Source organism: Sorex araneus, chromosome 2, assembly GCF_027595985.1.
Source record: "Sorex araneus isolate mSorAra2 chromosome 2, mSorAra2.pri, whole genome shotgun sequence".
Taxonomy (NCBI): domain Eukaryota; kingdom Metazoa; phylum Chordata; class Mammalia; order Eulipotyphla; family Soricidae; genus Sorex; species Sorex araneus.
The window spans coordinates 123,045,473-123,061,155 of NC_073303.1; the positions used below are offsets into that span (position 1 = coordinate 123,045,473).

Genomic DNA, 15,683 nt, shown 5'->3' on the forward strand with positions numbered 1-15,683 from the left:
GATTTGCAGGAGCATCCTGATATGCTGATTTTTTATAAGTTGAACACTCCAATTACCCCACTCTTAAAATAGACTTAATTTTGTACATGGTGTTCTTTATTAAGCAAACGCATAAAGTTTGTTAGAGTCAGACATATCTATAACATCCTTCATGGTTCCACGGTCCTGGTAGCTGACTCTAAGAAATACTCCTCAACCAGACCCCCAAATTTCTTGTTTTTTTTCTAATAGCTTCACAATTTCACCTCTCACATTTAGGCTTTTGATCAATCTTGATTTTATTTTTATGTGATATGATGCAGAAATTTTAATTTCCATTTTCTCCATACAGAGAGCCATTTTTCCCAGCAGCATTAAACAGCTCACTTTCTTCCACTGATTTGAGATGGCAATCTGTTATATACTAAATTCCACATGTACAGAGCCTATTTATGGATCCTGTATTTAATTTCATTGCTTCCTACTCCAGAACAACACTGTCTGAACTCCAAATACAATGAAAGGTATAAAAAGATCAAAGGCCAAAGAAATAGTACAGTGAGTAGGGCATTTGTCTTGCCTGCTGTCAACCCAGCTCAATCCCCAGCACCCCCTGTGGTTCCCAGAGCACTGCCAAGACTAATTCCTGAGCATAGTGCCAAGAGTAACCCCTGGGCATCGCTATATGTGGCCCAAAAATTTTTTAAAAATTAATTACACTTTTTCAAAAATACCTTAAGTATATAAACTTCAGTATAAAACTTTCCAGTGATGCACATCAGAGGCCAGCACACTTTTTCTATAAAGGAACAGGCAATAAATATTTCAGGCCTTGTGTGCCATAGGGTCCCAGTCAACACTGCCATTCGGATGCAAGAGCAGACGTTGATGATAGACAACAAATGAGCTTGACTGAGTCCAATAACACTTTATTTATAGCAGACAACATTTAAGATGTGAACCACAGCCCCTAATATGCAGACCCTTGATACAGATAAATGAGTCAAAGATATGTATTACAAATATTTCAAAGATATATACAATAGTATGTGCACTTAGAAATACTGGTTTTTGGGCTTTTTGGTACTGCAGATAGGGCACTTGCCTTGCACACAGCCAAGCTGGGTTTGATCACCAGCACCACACAGCATCTCCTGAGCCCACTGGGAGTGCTCCTTGAGCACAGAGTCAGGAGTGAGCACTGAGCACCATTGGGTGTGGCATCCAAATGAAAAAAGGCATGTGGGGGTGGAGAAATACTGCTTTTCCTACTTTTTTCATAGAACCATTCCATTGCATATTTTCCATGCATATTTCTGACAGACTGGAGCGATACCACAGCAGGTAGGGCATTTGCCTTGCACGTGGGCGACCGGGGTTCGATTCCTCCATCCCTCTCAGAGAGCCCAGCAAGCTACTGAGACTATACCACTTGCACAGCAGAGCCTGGCAAGCTCCCTGTGGCATATTTGATATTCCAAAAACAGTAAAAACAAGTCTCACAATGGAGACATTACTGGTGCCTGCTCGAGCAAATCAATGAACAACGGGACGACAGTGCGCTATATATGTGTATACACACACACACACACACACACACACAACCCCTCTCTCCCATTTCTTCTTTTAGTCTAGTTGATCAATAGAGAGGTGACTGTGGTGTTTAAGTCTCCAATTACTATTGTGTTGCTATCAATGTCTTCCTTCAAGTCTCTTAGCAGTTTTTAAGTATTTTGCTGGTCCATCTTCAATGCATATATGTTTAGGAATGTAATTTCTTCCTGATGTACATATTCCTTGATCTTTACGTTAATCTATCTTACTATGAGAAACTCAGTTTCTTTGGTTTGCGCTACTAAGTACTTCTTAGTAGAAACAGATTCTGAAAGCCCCCCAGACAAACTTATCTATACCTATAGAGATTACCCATGAGATACGTGAAAGGGGAATAAAGAAATTTAAAGTGTCAATCAAGAATCCTAGGGTTCTCTGTGACAAATGCTGAGTTATAGCAAGCAAACCCTCTATAGACTGCCATTTAAAAAAAAGAGCAATATAGAGAGGAGGGATATAAAGTCTTGCATGTAGCCCACCCCAGTTTGGTCCCCTGCATCAGCATCACATAGCATTTCCTAAGCCAGGAGTAACTCATGGGTACTATTGGGTATGGTAAGTCTTCTTCACCTCCCCCGCCATAAAGGAATCATGTAAGTTATTAGCTTTTTAGCACTATGAAATCACATCTAAAAGATGAATGGAAAAACAACAAAACAGCGGTTACTGGGAAAACAGTAACAACAGCAAAAAATAAATACTTACATGGAGTAAAAGTAGCTAAAACAATAAACACGGATTGAAAAATTTTCTCCCAGAGAACTCAAGTGAAGAAAAATTATCATGGAAAACCACTGAACTTCCTGAGGTGCTTTACTGATTATGGAGATTTTGATATCAGAAATATAGTAATGGACTATAGCACTGCCATCCCATTGTTCATCTATTTGTTCAAGCGGGCACCAGTAACGTCTCCATTATGAGACTTGTTGTTACTGTTTTTGGCATATCAAATACACCACAGGAAGCTTGCCAAGCTCTGCCGTGCGGGCGGGATACACTCAGTAGCCTGCTGGGCTCTCCGAGAGGACAGAGGAATCGAGAATATATATATATATATATATACACATTAAATATATATACTTTTATATATACACTATATATAATATATATGTGGGGTGTTCTTCAAGATAGACACATGCTGAGACACAAAACATACCTTCACAAAGTTAAGAGAATAGAAAGCAAAGCAACTATCTTCTCAGACCATGGTACATTGAAAATAGAAGTTAATCACAAACAGAAATGGGGAAATAACTCAAACTCCTGGAAATTAAACAGCTCACAATTGAACAACAACCATCAGATGAGAGAGGAAATCTAAGAGGAAATTAAAATATTCCTGAAAGCAAACAAGAATGAGGATAGGATTTGCCAGAATGTGTGGGATGCAGCAAAAGCAGTGTTGAGAGGAAAGTTCATAGCTATGAAAGCTTTCATCAAAAAGGAAGAAAGTGGCCAAATAATAAATTCACTGCACAGGCTTAATAAATAAAAAAAAATCAACAAAAGCAGTCCAAAGCAAGTGGGGCATGGGTAGGAATAATAAGACTTAGAACAGAAATTAATCAATTGAAATACCCCCAAAAATCCCAAAATTAATGAAACCAAGATCTAATTCCTTGAAAAAATAAGCAAGATCTAGAAACAACTAGCAAGATTCACAAATAAAGAAGAGAAAATCCTAACAAACCAAATAAGAAATGAAAAGGAGGACATCACAAGAATCCACAAAAATTGAAAAGGCATCAGAGGTTAGTTTGAAAATCTGTACACCACAAAATGAGAAAACCTAGAAGTAATAGATAAATTCTTGGACTCCTATAACTTCCCAAGGCTGAACCAAGAAGATACAGAACACCTGAGCAGACCTATCACTATTGAAGAAATGGAAATGGTAATCAGAAGTCTCCCCAGAAACAAAATCCCAGGCCCATGTGGATTCAGTAGTGAGTTATTTCAAATCTTCAGAAAAAGAGCTACTGCAAAACCTTTTAAGGAAGTTGAAAAAACAGAAACATAAAGAGTTTCTATGAAGCAAACATTACCCTGATAACAAAGACAGAGAGAGAGAGAGAGAGAGAGAGAGAGAGAGAATGGACTGTATCCCTGATGAAAAATATCCCTGATGAAAAATAGATGCAAAAATCCTCAACAAAATACTAGCAAATCGAATCCAACAACTCATAAAAAAGATCATATACCATGGCCAAGTGAGCTTTATCCTGGGGATGCAAGGATGGTTTAATATACACAAGTCAATAAACATAGTACACCATATCAACACACACACAAAAATAAAAATCAGACAACTAACCTAGAAACATCATGATGCCCCCAAACCTTCCCAAGTAGACCAGTCTGAGTTGAAAACTTTCAGGCCTTCTTGGAATGGGGGCAGGCAGTTTCTCCTTTCTAACTGAAGGCACAGCAGCCGACAGCCACACCCGACACCCTCTGATATAGGAAAGGCCCAATTCCACAACTGACTCTAATCAGGATGCCAAGTCATCAAATTGATCCAAATCCATAGATCCTGGATCATGCACCCATATACACGGCCATATGACACATCCAAATTTCACAGTACTGTCAGCCCAATATGATCACAGAAAATCTGATGGGAAAATTGTGCAGAAGAGCCATCAATCTCAATGAGTGAAAACAATAACACAGAAGGCTCAACTAGCACCAACCCTCCCAGTAAATTCTCAATGATTTCAGTAACACCATTATGCAATATCACAATTATCATGAATTTACTTTTACTGATCTAAATTTTGATCATTTCATTTGCCTTTGTGTTGTAACAGCATTTATTAAGTAAATTTGTTTCTACAAAGTGGGCAGGCTGTGCTGGTGAGGACATTGGTGGAGGGAAGGTCACAATGGTGGTGGGATTGGTGCTGAAACATTTAATGCCTGAAACAACTGCACATGAACAACATGATGACAGTATTATAATAAAAATTTTCAATAAAATAAAAATTATATGAGCACAACAATAGACACAGAGAAAGCATCTGACAAGATACAACACCCATTCCTGATTTAAAAACAAACAACAAAAAAAACCAATCAAACCTAAAAAAAAAACCAAAACACCTCTGGAAAGTTCACCAAAACACTTCACCAAGAATACCCTATCCAACTCAATTATCAGTCAGATCTAAAGAAACAATACAGAGTTTTATGGATAGGCAAATGCTCAGGGAATTCATAGCCTTGAAGCCAGTTTTGCAAGAAGCATTAATAGGGCTTCTTTAAAGGACAGGAGAAACTTTCCATCATGTGGTGCTGAATATAGTACTCACTAATGTTGTGTATGGTTGTCCTCTACTAGGTTAAGAAGGTTAAAAACATACAGCAATTAATCATCACAATTTGACTTTTATTGATTTATTTTCTAAAAATTTTATTCACCATTTTTGAGGTTTTTTGGACCAAGTAAAATGAAATAAATGTGTTATATGCCTGCCAAGGAGGCAAAAAAATGTCACATTTATGATAAGAAAGATATGATGATTACCACAATAAGGTTCAAGTACAAGCTAAAATTTAATGCAATTGTTTTAGATGCCAAGGTTGAAAACTTAATTATGTAAATGAGAATAGGCAGTATACTTTATTATATTAAGTGATTTGAATTTTATTTACATAGATTAAAATCATAGCAGTTAATCCTTACAAAATGACTTTTATTGATTTATTATCTGATAACTTTATTTGCCATTTAAGTTGTATTGGAGCAAGAAATATGAAATAATTTTGTTGTATGCCTGCCAAGGGGTAGACTGAGGGATAGCAGGGAACTGGGGCGGGATTGGTATTGCAACATTGTATACCTGAAACAATTCGTTTATGAACAGCTTTGTAAATCATAGTGTCTTAATTTAAAAAATAAAAAGAATATGCACTCATAAAAAATACAGAAAGATAAAAAATACACAACCAAATGGGAACTGAAGGAATTTTCATCAACATACTCAAAGCTATTTACCAGACATTCACAGCAAACATTATACTCAATGGGTAAAAACAAATCCCACAGCAATTAGGCAAGAAAAAAAATATTAAGGGTATTCAGATAGAAAAGCAAGAAGTCAAACTCTCAATATGATATGATACTGTATTTAGAAAACCCAGAAGACTACCAAAAAAGCTCCCAGAAACAACAGATTTGTACAGTAAAATGTCAGACCACAAAAATTAACACATAAAAGTGTTAATTTTATCCTTAAAATTAACAGCTTTATCCTTAAAAATTTCAAGTGCCTTTAAATATTTTTTAAATATAACTCATCAAAAAATGGGGAGAGAAGGTAAACAGGAACTTCATCAAAGAAGAAATACAAATGGCCAAAGGAATGGGGAAAAAATGCTTTATACCACTGATCATCAGGAAATGTAAATCAAAACAACAATGGGATCTCACCTCAAACCAGAGAGATTGGCGCTCATCACAAAGAGCAACAGCCAGTGTTGGTGTGGATGCAGGAAAAGGGGACCCTCGTTAACTGTTTCTGGGAATATCGACTGGTTGAGTCTTTTTGGAAGACAATATGCACACTCCCCCAAAAGTTATGAATTGAGTTTCAATATGGCCCAGCAATTCCATTCCTGGGGATATACCCCAAGGACCCAAGCGCCCAAGAACAGATAACTGGATAAAGAAGTTTTGATATATATACATGATGGAATACCACACAGCCAGAAGAAAAGATGAAGTAATGAAATTTGCTTATACAAGAGTGGATTTGTAGAATATCATGCTGAGTGAAATGAGTCAAAGGGAAAGAGACAGAGCAAAATGGTCTCACTCATTTATGGGATATAAAGAAAAATAATAGGGGAATAACTAATGCCCAAAGACAATATAAATGAAGGACAGGAAGAATTGGTCCTTAATATGAAACTTGCCACAGATGGCAAAGGGGGAGTAGGACGGGAAAGGACCACTAAAACAATGATAGAAGTGGTCATTCTGGACAAAAACTTGATGCTGAAAGGAGGTAAAGTGATCTGTATGACACCCTTTCAGTAACAATATTGCAAACCATAGTGGCTAAAAAGGAAAAAGAAAAAGGTACTTGCCATAGAGGCAGTTGGGGGGAAGAGGAGGAGGGAGAAAGGAAAGTGGGGATGCTGGTGGAGGGAAGTGGACACTGGTGAAGGACCTAGTACTTGAATACTGCATGCCTAAAATTCAATTATGAGTAAGTTTTCAACTTTGTAATTCATGCTGATTCTATTTAAAAACTTAAAATAAAATATGCTCCAAGAGTACAGTCGAGGGGCTAGAGCAATAATACAGCGGGTAGGGCATTTGCCCTGCACACGGCCAACCCGGGTTCAATTCCCAGCATCTCATATGGTCCCCCAAGCACCGCCAGGGGTAATTCCTGAGTGCATGAGCCAGGAGTAACCCCTGTGCATCGCTGGGTGTGATCCAAAAGAGAAAAAAAAAAAAGATTACAGTTGATAGAACACTTGCCTGTGTCCAAACCTGTTTCTATCCCTGGCATCCCATAGATTTCCCCCAAGCCCCATCAACAGTGATCGCTGAGCACAGAGTCAGGAATAATCTCTGAGCACCAACAGGTGTGGCCCAAAAACCAAACAATGAAAACAAACTAAACTAAGTATACCTCCAAAGAAGAAAAAACCATATTAAAACTCCTAAGGAAAATAACATATATTAACCAAGAATTAATTTTTAGCACACAAAAGTACTAGGCTCTTATCCTACTAGTGTTCTACCTGAAAAGATAAAAGCAGAACAACTTAAATTTATTTTTAAAATAAATCAAATTATTTAATTTTGTTTAAGCCAACAAAATATCATTTTATTCCAAAGGCTATAAGGGTTTGTTTTGTTGCTGTTGTTCTTTTCTTTGCTTGAGAAGGCCCCAGAGCAATGTTCAGGGCCCCTGGATCACACACAACTATTTGAGAGCCCAGTGCTGCCTGACCCTGCAGTACTGTAGGACCCCCAGCCCCAGTAGAAAGGCAGAGCAATTGTTAGGAGCTATATAACGAACATGGCTTTACTGCATCTGAAATTAAACATTGAACTTACAAGGAATACAAAGCAACAAAATTAATGAGATTACACTCATCACCAACAACATGAGGAGACATCCATCTTCTACTTTTCAGTCATGGCAATGCGTCAATGTTCTCGTAACTTTTTCACCAGGGCCCCTAGGAAGCATGAATTGTTCTCTTCCTGAGTCACATTACTTCTCAATCTACCCAGTCCTATAAAACATTTCTCTAGAGACAGAACTCCTAGTTTTACAAAAAAGCACAAAGGCTGAGAGGGATAAACATTTCTGAGTAAGAAGTGGAAGTTGCTGTTAAATCTACTGGGGATACTCTAAACATATGCAGCCTTTCTCACTTGATCAGTAAGTTCTTCCCATCATAAATAATATTGTATGAACAAAAATATACAAGTTGAAGGCCAGGAAGATAATATAGGGGTTAAGGCGCTTGTCTTACATGATGCTAATCCCAGTTCAATCTCCAGCAATGCATATGGTCCCCTAAGCACCACCAGTGGTCCTAAGCACAGAGCTAGGAATAAGCCCTGAGCACTATTAGGTGTGATTATAAAACAATTTTATAAAAAAGAAAAGAGAGGAAAAAGATACAAGTGTGAACAATGTTTTAATGCTTTCTAATCTGCAAAAATTTTAAATAAATTAAAGTGTAAAAAATACATTTTGGTCAATGTAAGAATAAATTGCTGCACTTCCCAAATTATGATTCATAACCTAAAGAAATGTTCAGTAAAAGAAGGATTGAGTGGGCAATAATTTTGGCAAACAGTTTAAGTTGTTTTTTTTTCTTTTGCTTTTTGGGTCACACCCAGCAATGCTCAGGGGTTACTCCTGGCTTTGCACTCAGGAATTACTCCTGGCGGTGCTTGGGGGATGCCGGGGATCGAACCCGGGTCGGCCGCGTGCAAGGCAAAAGCCCTACCCGCTGTGCTATCGCTCCGGCCCCAAACAGTTTAAGTTTTAAGACATCATTCGAGTATATGAAAAATTCAAAAGTTTACAATGAAGAAAACTGCTCACACTTTTTAAAATGAAAACTGAGTTTGGGAGCTAATACCTCTTAATGTCACCCAGAATTATTTTTAAGAGAAATACACTTTGGAATGGATTGCTTTATTGGAGAAAGACCGTTTGCTGGATATGCAGGTTGTATTATATCAAAATTGAGGAATGAATTATCTATTTTTAAAACTCTATACATTGTCCTTGTAAATATATATATATATATATATATATATATATATATTTATGTCAGGTAACTAATGGTGAATGTTGTGAGCTTCCAACCTTCTTGTTTCTGAGTAGTGCTCCAGGGTAAATAGCAGCACATGGGAAGTATGTGAGTACACTCTTCAGTATGTGACACTAGCAAGAGGATGTTCAGTCTTATACAGATCAGCTTACTTACGTCTGTGGTTCCTTTTCATTTTGCTGTTTTTGCTGGGACTGAAGAACGTTATTTACCAGTTCAGTGATCCCACTAAAGGGAAACCACCTGTTTAAATAAGCAAATAATGTGACTGAATAACCAAATGAACAACAATGTAGGTCTTACCCACAACAATCAAGATACACAGGCACAAAAGCTACAGCCAATGAAAATGTGAGCTCCAATTATCATCCAGCAACCAGAATAGAAGGAAATTTAGATTTGTACACTTAACTGGTCCACAAGCAGGCAGCAAAAAACTACATCCAGTCAATGTGTGGATGAAGTAAGAAGCTGCAGGCAGCTCTCTTACAAGCCAGAGAGCCAGGAAGCGAAGACACACTAGCCGCAGCCTATCCAGTATTAGGAGAAGCTAATACCATCCAAGGTGCAAAAAGCAGAATGTGGCAAAGGGACAGAAGTCAAGCCTACTGCACTCAGAATACATGTACTTACTGTGTCGGTTGTGGTTTGTGTTCTTCTTTGAGCCTAAAAAAATAAGTTTGCACAACTGAGTGCACTGTACTAAGAACATTATCTATAGTTATGGGGTCATACAAAAATAAAAAATGAGGCTTTTACATAGAAAGTCTTAGTGCTTTGCTATATAATTAAATTATACATTTCAACAAACTTTACACACCAAAAAAAGTCGAATCATTTGCTCCTAGTAAATAACTAATATTAAAACTATAGCTGATCTAATGATTTCTCTAGTTTTCTGTATATTTTTACTAGTATTGATAATGAAGTTTCTAAATTAATTATTTTTAAATACTATTTAAAATATTTTACATCTAGTTTACTAAAAATACACCGATTTTTTTCTTTTTGTTAAATTTCTTTCTTAATATAATTGAAGGCATAAATATTTTAAATAGATAATAGGATTTTTAATGCATTATTAAAAGCTTTCCAAATGAATGTATTTACTGTAAAAATACACATAAAGAAACTGGGGGCTTAAGTATACATTCTACTTAAAAATGGCTACTAAAATAACTATGTATATTAAATTTAAAATATTCATGAGATTCAATAAATTATTCATATAGCTATGAAACAAAAAATGTAGTTAACTTAATTCTTCACTGAATACTTAAAAGAGTGAGAGGTTGGTGATGCTTCTCAAATTTGATTTTCCAAGTTTTGTCTATGACTGGTGCTCCTAGGAAACCTATGACTCAAGGACATGCTGATCAGCTTGTACTTTTCCAAGGAAAGACTAAGGGGGCCAGAGCAACAGTAGTGTGGGGAGGGCACTTGCCTTGCACGCAGTCAACCCAGGTTTGATCTCCAGCACCCCAGATGGTGTCTGAGCCCACTAGGAGTGATGTCTGAACACAGAGCGAGGAGTAAGCCCTGAGCACTGCCAGGTGTGCAAACAAACTAAGGTAAAGACTAAGACCTCAATGTGGTCACCAAAATCTGTAACTTCCACTAGGAAATTATATTAGCATTGTAAATTAAATTTTTAATTATCTCATTTTCTTTTCTAGTGTGTTTCTATTTTAATGATACAAGCAATAAATGAAAAAGCATGACCTTTTACTTTTTTGGTCTCTGAATAAGATTCAATCCCCAAAATTATGTTATTTGCATAAGCTAAAAATGCATAAAATTTAATATAAAATGTAATAACCCTAGAGGTAAACCTATTATCATTTTGTACTTGAATATACTTATATAATAAATTAATAATAAAAGACTATTTAGTGGTGAGCATTATATAAATACAAGCAAGCAGTGACTTGGAGTAGAAGCTGTATCACTGTATTTCTCTGAGAAACAATAATCTCAATGTTTTAGAATAAAGTAAGTCACTGATAGATGATAGATTACAAAACCAGCTCATCATTGAAAACCAATTCAAGATTAGTCAAATAAATTTATATCAAAGGTCACAAATACTGAGATAAATATACAAATGAGAGGAGACTTATTAAAGGCATTGTAGTGAATATTTCAAAAGAAGTTATTTGTTTTAATTATTAACAAAAGTTTGTATCAAGGGTCAGAGAAATAGTACAGGAAGTAAAGTATTTGCCTTGCATGCTGCTAATCTCATCTAATACCATGTATTGTCTCCTGAACATCACTAGGAGGAATCCTGAACACAGAGCTAGGAGTGAACCCTGAGCACTGGATGTAATGCCAAAACAAAGCAAAGTTTTTATCATCACCAAATTGATACCAATCTACAAACTAGGCCAATTATATATTTCTACTTGAAATAAAATTTGCATAATGTACATAAAATTTTAATTACCAACTTGGATATTATTTTTGGACTTTAGAAATTATTTATGAAACATATAAACATTTGCATCAGCTTCCCAAATAAAATATGTATCATATGTACTGCACTATAAATATTTGTCCTGTCTTTAAATAGAAGAGTACAAAATTATTCTTTTTTTCAATATTTTACATTAAATCAAACCTCAAAATATCTATCCATAATTAATCTATGTTGACAATAAAACCAAGGGCAGAGACATAGTGCAGAGGTTAAGGCATTTGCCTTGCATGTGGCTGACCTGGTTCAACCCCCAGATCTGTTCACAGTCTCCTGAGCACCACCAGGAATGATCCCTGAGCACAGAAACAGGAGTAAGCCCTGAATCACTGCTGGTTTGACCCAAAAACAAACCAAAATAGAACCAGTAATATGACAAATCAAAGATACCATATATTTATTTAGCTGTATATTAACCATACTGAAACAAACTCTAAATCCAAAAAACTCTATATTTAGTAATCTAAATCCAAACTACGTTTGCAGGGTGGGGAGAAGGGGGCATCCATGGTCTAGTCTGATACATAAAGAATTTGGAGATTATTAATTCCACCCTTTAACAAGAAAAAAGGCTAACCAAAGCTCGGAGAGTGCCTTGCATGAGACCAACAAAGTTCCATCCCCAGCACCATATAGGGTCCCCAAACTCCATCAGAAGTGATCCCTGAGCACAGAGCCAGAAGCAAGTCATGACCAGGTATGGTGCAAAAGCAAAAAGGAAAAGGGAAAAGGGAAAAAAAGAGAAAGAAAAGAAAGATAGAGAAAATCAATAGCTTTGCTTGGAGTCATTAAAGAATTATGGTCAAAGGCAGACTGGGGCCAGAGAACCAAGAGAAATGGGCAAGAAACAGAACAGCAGTTCAGATCCTACATAACCAAGAGCCATAGAAGAGCTCCAAACAGGGGCGGAGCAATAGTACAGCGGGTAGGGCATTTGCCTTGCACGTGGCTGACCCGGGTTCTATTCCCAGCATCCCATATGGCTCCCTGAGCACCTCCAGGAGTAATTTCTGAGTGCAAAGCCAGGAGTAACCCTGTGCAACACCGGATGTGACCCAAAAAGCAAAAAAGAAAAGAAAAAGAAAAAAGAAAAGAAAAGAAAAGCTCCAATCAGAACTGACCAACTGCAGAAGACTTGGCGAGCTAGAGAGAGTCTAAAGTTCTAAGGAAGCATCAAGAAAATAGCTCATGTGGTAGATCTGAATTTTATTCCCACCTCCACATCTCCTCCACCAATAAAATAAAATTATAAGGGCTAGAAAATACAAGGTTTAAGGCACATGCCTCTGCATGTGGCTGATCCCAGTTCAGTCTCTGGCACCAAAGCCAGGAATAACACCCATGCACAGTAGGGTGTGACCTGAAAACCAATCAATCAATCAATCAATCAAATTCTCTGGAGTGCTTTGCAGAGGCATGCTTTGCTTTATCTACAGGAATAGTGGAGGAAAATCTTTTCCTGCAGTGAACAGGATGCAAAAGACTATACTCAAAGACCTTAGAAAAGCTCTCTACACTGTCATCCCGTTGCTTGTCAATTTGCTCAAACGGGCACCAGTAACGTCTCCATTGTGAGACTTGTTACTGTTTTTGGCTTTGGGTAGCTTGCCGGGTTCTGCCGTGCAGCAGGATATTCTCCATAGCTTGCTGGGCTCTCCAAGAGGGGCGGAGGAATTGAACCCGGGTTGGCCATGTGCAAGGTAAACCCCCTACCCGCTGTGCTATCGCTCCAGCCCATTATCAGCAATAGAAAAAAAAATTATCTAACGCTGTCTTTTTGGCAGGTCTGATTGTTGGGGGAAAATTCTAAATAATAATAGTGGGTCTTCTGTTGAAAAATTGAATGTAATCAAAATAAAGAGAAAGTAAAGTGAAATCATCTGCCACACAGGCAGGGTAGGGGTGGGATGGGGGGTACGCTGGGGTTCTTGGACGTGTAACATGTGCACTGGTGAAGGGATGGGTGTCTGATCATTGTATGACTGAGGCTTCAACCTGAAAGCTTTGTAACTGAGCTCTCTACAATGTTTTTTTAATTTTTTTTATTTCATTAAAGAACTGATTTACAAAGTCATTGATAGTTGAGTTTTGAGCATACAATAATTCAATACCAATCCTACCACCATTGTCAACAACTCTGTAACAGTGTTCCCGGGTTCCATTCTCACCCTATTCCTACCCCATCCCCTCCAGCCAACTTGATAGACACATTACAGAGGTTCAGTAGTTGCAGTTTAGGTCTCATGTTTTCAGTGTTGCTGAGTGTGTGTTTAGGGTATATGGCTATCCATCTCTCCCATATCACCAGTGTAACTGAAGCCCTGATGCCTGTTCATCTGAATTACTTCCTGTTCTCTTCTCCGTGCACCCTTACCCCCTTGATTTCTCTCCTCCTCTGTCCTTTTCTCTAAACACTGAGGTCAAGGGTGATCTCTACAATGCTATAATCCTAGCCACAAGGAATATATAACACCAAAATCTGGCCAACTGGGGTCTTGCCAAGCCAAACAAAACTGAGGACAGCAAATCCTCAATAAAATCCCACTGTGTCCTTCAATGTGAAAGAAGGGACATAGTAAGTATAGGTCCCTCTAACCTCCAATAGGGCAGAAAGAAGACCCTTTAGCTCAGGTCACTTAGGGAACGAGAACATTACAGGATTTTTGTAGACAGCCTTTCCACCTCATCAACAAAGTTCCCAGAGTAACAATTGTGATTTGTAACAAAAGCTCTGCAAATTTTATATTGTTGCTTAATAAGGAATTTCTTTCCAGAGACAGAAAAAAAGGAAGGCAAAAACTGTGGGAAGAAGAGCGCATTCTAGAAAATGAGAAGGAAAGAAGCAGAGGTGTCTCCAGACAGAGTAGGAGAAGAATCTAAATGGGGCACAATTCCAGCTCTGGAGCCTAGCAAAAGCTTTCACTTTAAAGAGGGTTTGAAACTAATTAAGTCTGAATTGAATTGCATAAGTCACAAAGAAATATGAGTTCCACAAAAATCATACAAGCAAGAAAAAAGCAGATATTTCATTCTGTATCAAAAGACCAAAATTCCAGCCTAACATTCTGTTACAGTATAATTATTTCAAAAGTAAAGGAGAAAAACCTTCTCAGACAAAATTTAGCAAATTTTGTATCAGTCAGTTGACAGTCCTGCAAGGAATATTAAGATGAATTGTTCAGAAAGAACTAAATGATATAGGTGGAAAATCAGAGCTCTAACCGTTGTTAGAAACTATTTAAGGAAGGATGAATGAGAGTAAAATATAACACGTTGTTTTAATTTACTGATCCAATGTGTTTTTTTCAAAATAAAAATCATAATATTGTAGTAATCGCAGCTGATGAATAAATGAAATGAATGCCATTCATTTTTAAGGACAAGACGGGAGGAAGGATTAGGGATATTCTGTTGGAACTGCTCAGGGCTAAGAGTGTATGCACCTGTCCCAACAAGGCCCACTGCTAGTGAACTGCAGCAGCTCAAGGTTAAACAGGCCTGATTGGCTGAGTATGCACAGGAGTGGCCCCTGAACCCCCTGAACATTGCTTAGGAGATCTACAATTGGAAACCCACCCAAAAGGTAAAATAATGAAACTTTGTTTTACAAAAGGTCATTCTGTCATAAAATATCAGGACTACCCTCTGCTCTCCTAAAAATAGTGTCATCTGAAAATGGACCTGAATCGTTGTAAATGTACAACCACTAGGGGTTTAAGTGAGTATAACTTATATGCTGAGATAAAATGAAATCAAATTGCATAAAAGTACTGAATGAAAAGCAGAGAAGAAAAAGAATGGGTAGAAACAGGAGAGAGACAGCAAGAGACAGAGAGATGCAGAGAGAGCAGAGAGGCAACGAATGGAACAATCACAAATATGAAATCTATAAATCAGATTATACCAGTAATCACTTTAAATGCAAGTGATCCAAATACATCAATTAAAATGTAAACAAATAAACTCTTTAAATGTTCCAACATGTTGTATATTTTTAAAAAAACCTATTTTAAGTATATATCTGTCACTGTCATCAAGTTGCTCATTGATTTGCTCAAGCAGGCACCAGTAATGTCTCCATTGTGAGACTTGTTTGTTACTGTTTTGGGCGTGCCGAATATGCCACGGATAGCTTGCCAGGCTCTGCCATGCAAGCAAGATACCCTCAGTAGCTTGCCGGGCTCTCTGAAGGGGGTGGATATACACAAACAAAATATATGCACTAAATATACTATGCTGACACTAATGAAAAAGTAAAGTGTAGCATAGCCACATTAATTTTATGCAAAGCCAACTG

At 37.4% G+C, this 15,683-nt stretch overlaps 1 protein-coding gene across 42 annotated transcripts in view; it reads right to left on the reverse strand.

Annotated features, from left to right (window-relative positions):
• The window catches only part of RIMS2 (regulating synaptic membrane exocytosis 2), a 547,885-nt gene that overhangs the window by 450,561 nt on the left and 81,641 nt on the right, over window positions 1-15,683 (reverse strand). For 24 of the 42 annotated variants that reach the window (XM_055125211.1, XM_055125201.1, XM_055125200.1 and 21 more), the window contains exons 2-3: window positions 9,544-9,576; window positions 9,067-9,153 (exon numbers count right to left, since the gene is read on the reverse strand). The exons of the other annotated variants lie outside the window; for them this stretch is intronic. In XM_055125211.1, the coding sequence (XP_054981186.1) occupies window positions 9,067-9,153; window positions 9,544-9,576 (120 nt within the window). The remainder of the gene's footprint in view (window positions 1-9,066; window positions 9,154-9,543; window positions 9,577-15,683) is intronic. 42 annotated transcript variants of the gene reach the window in all.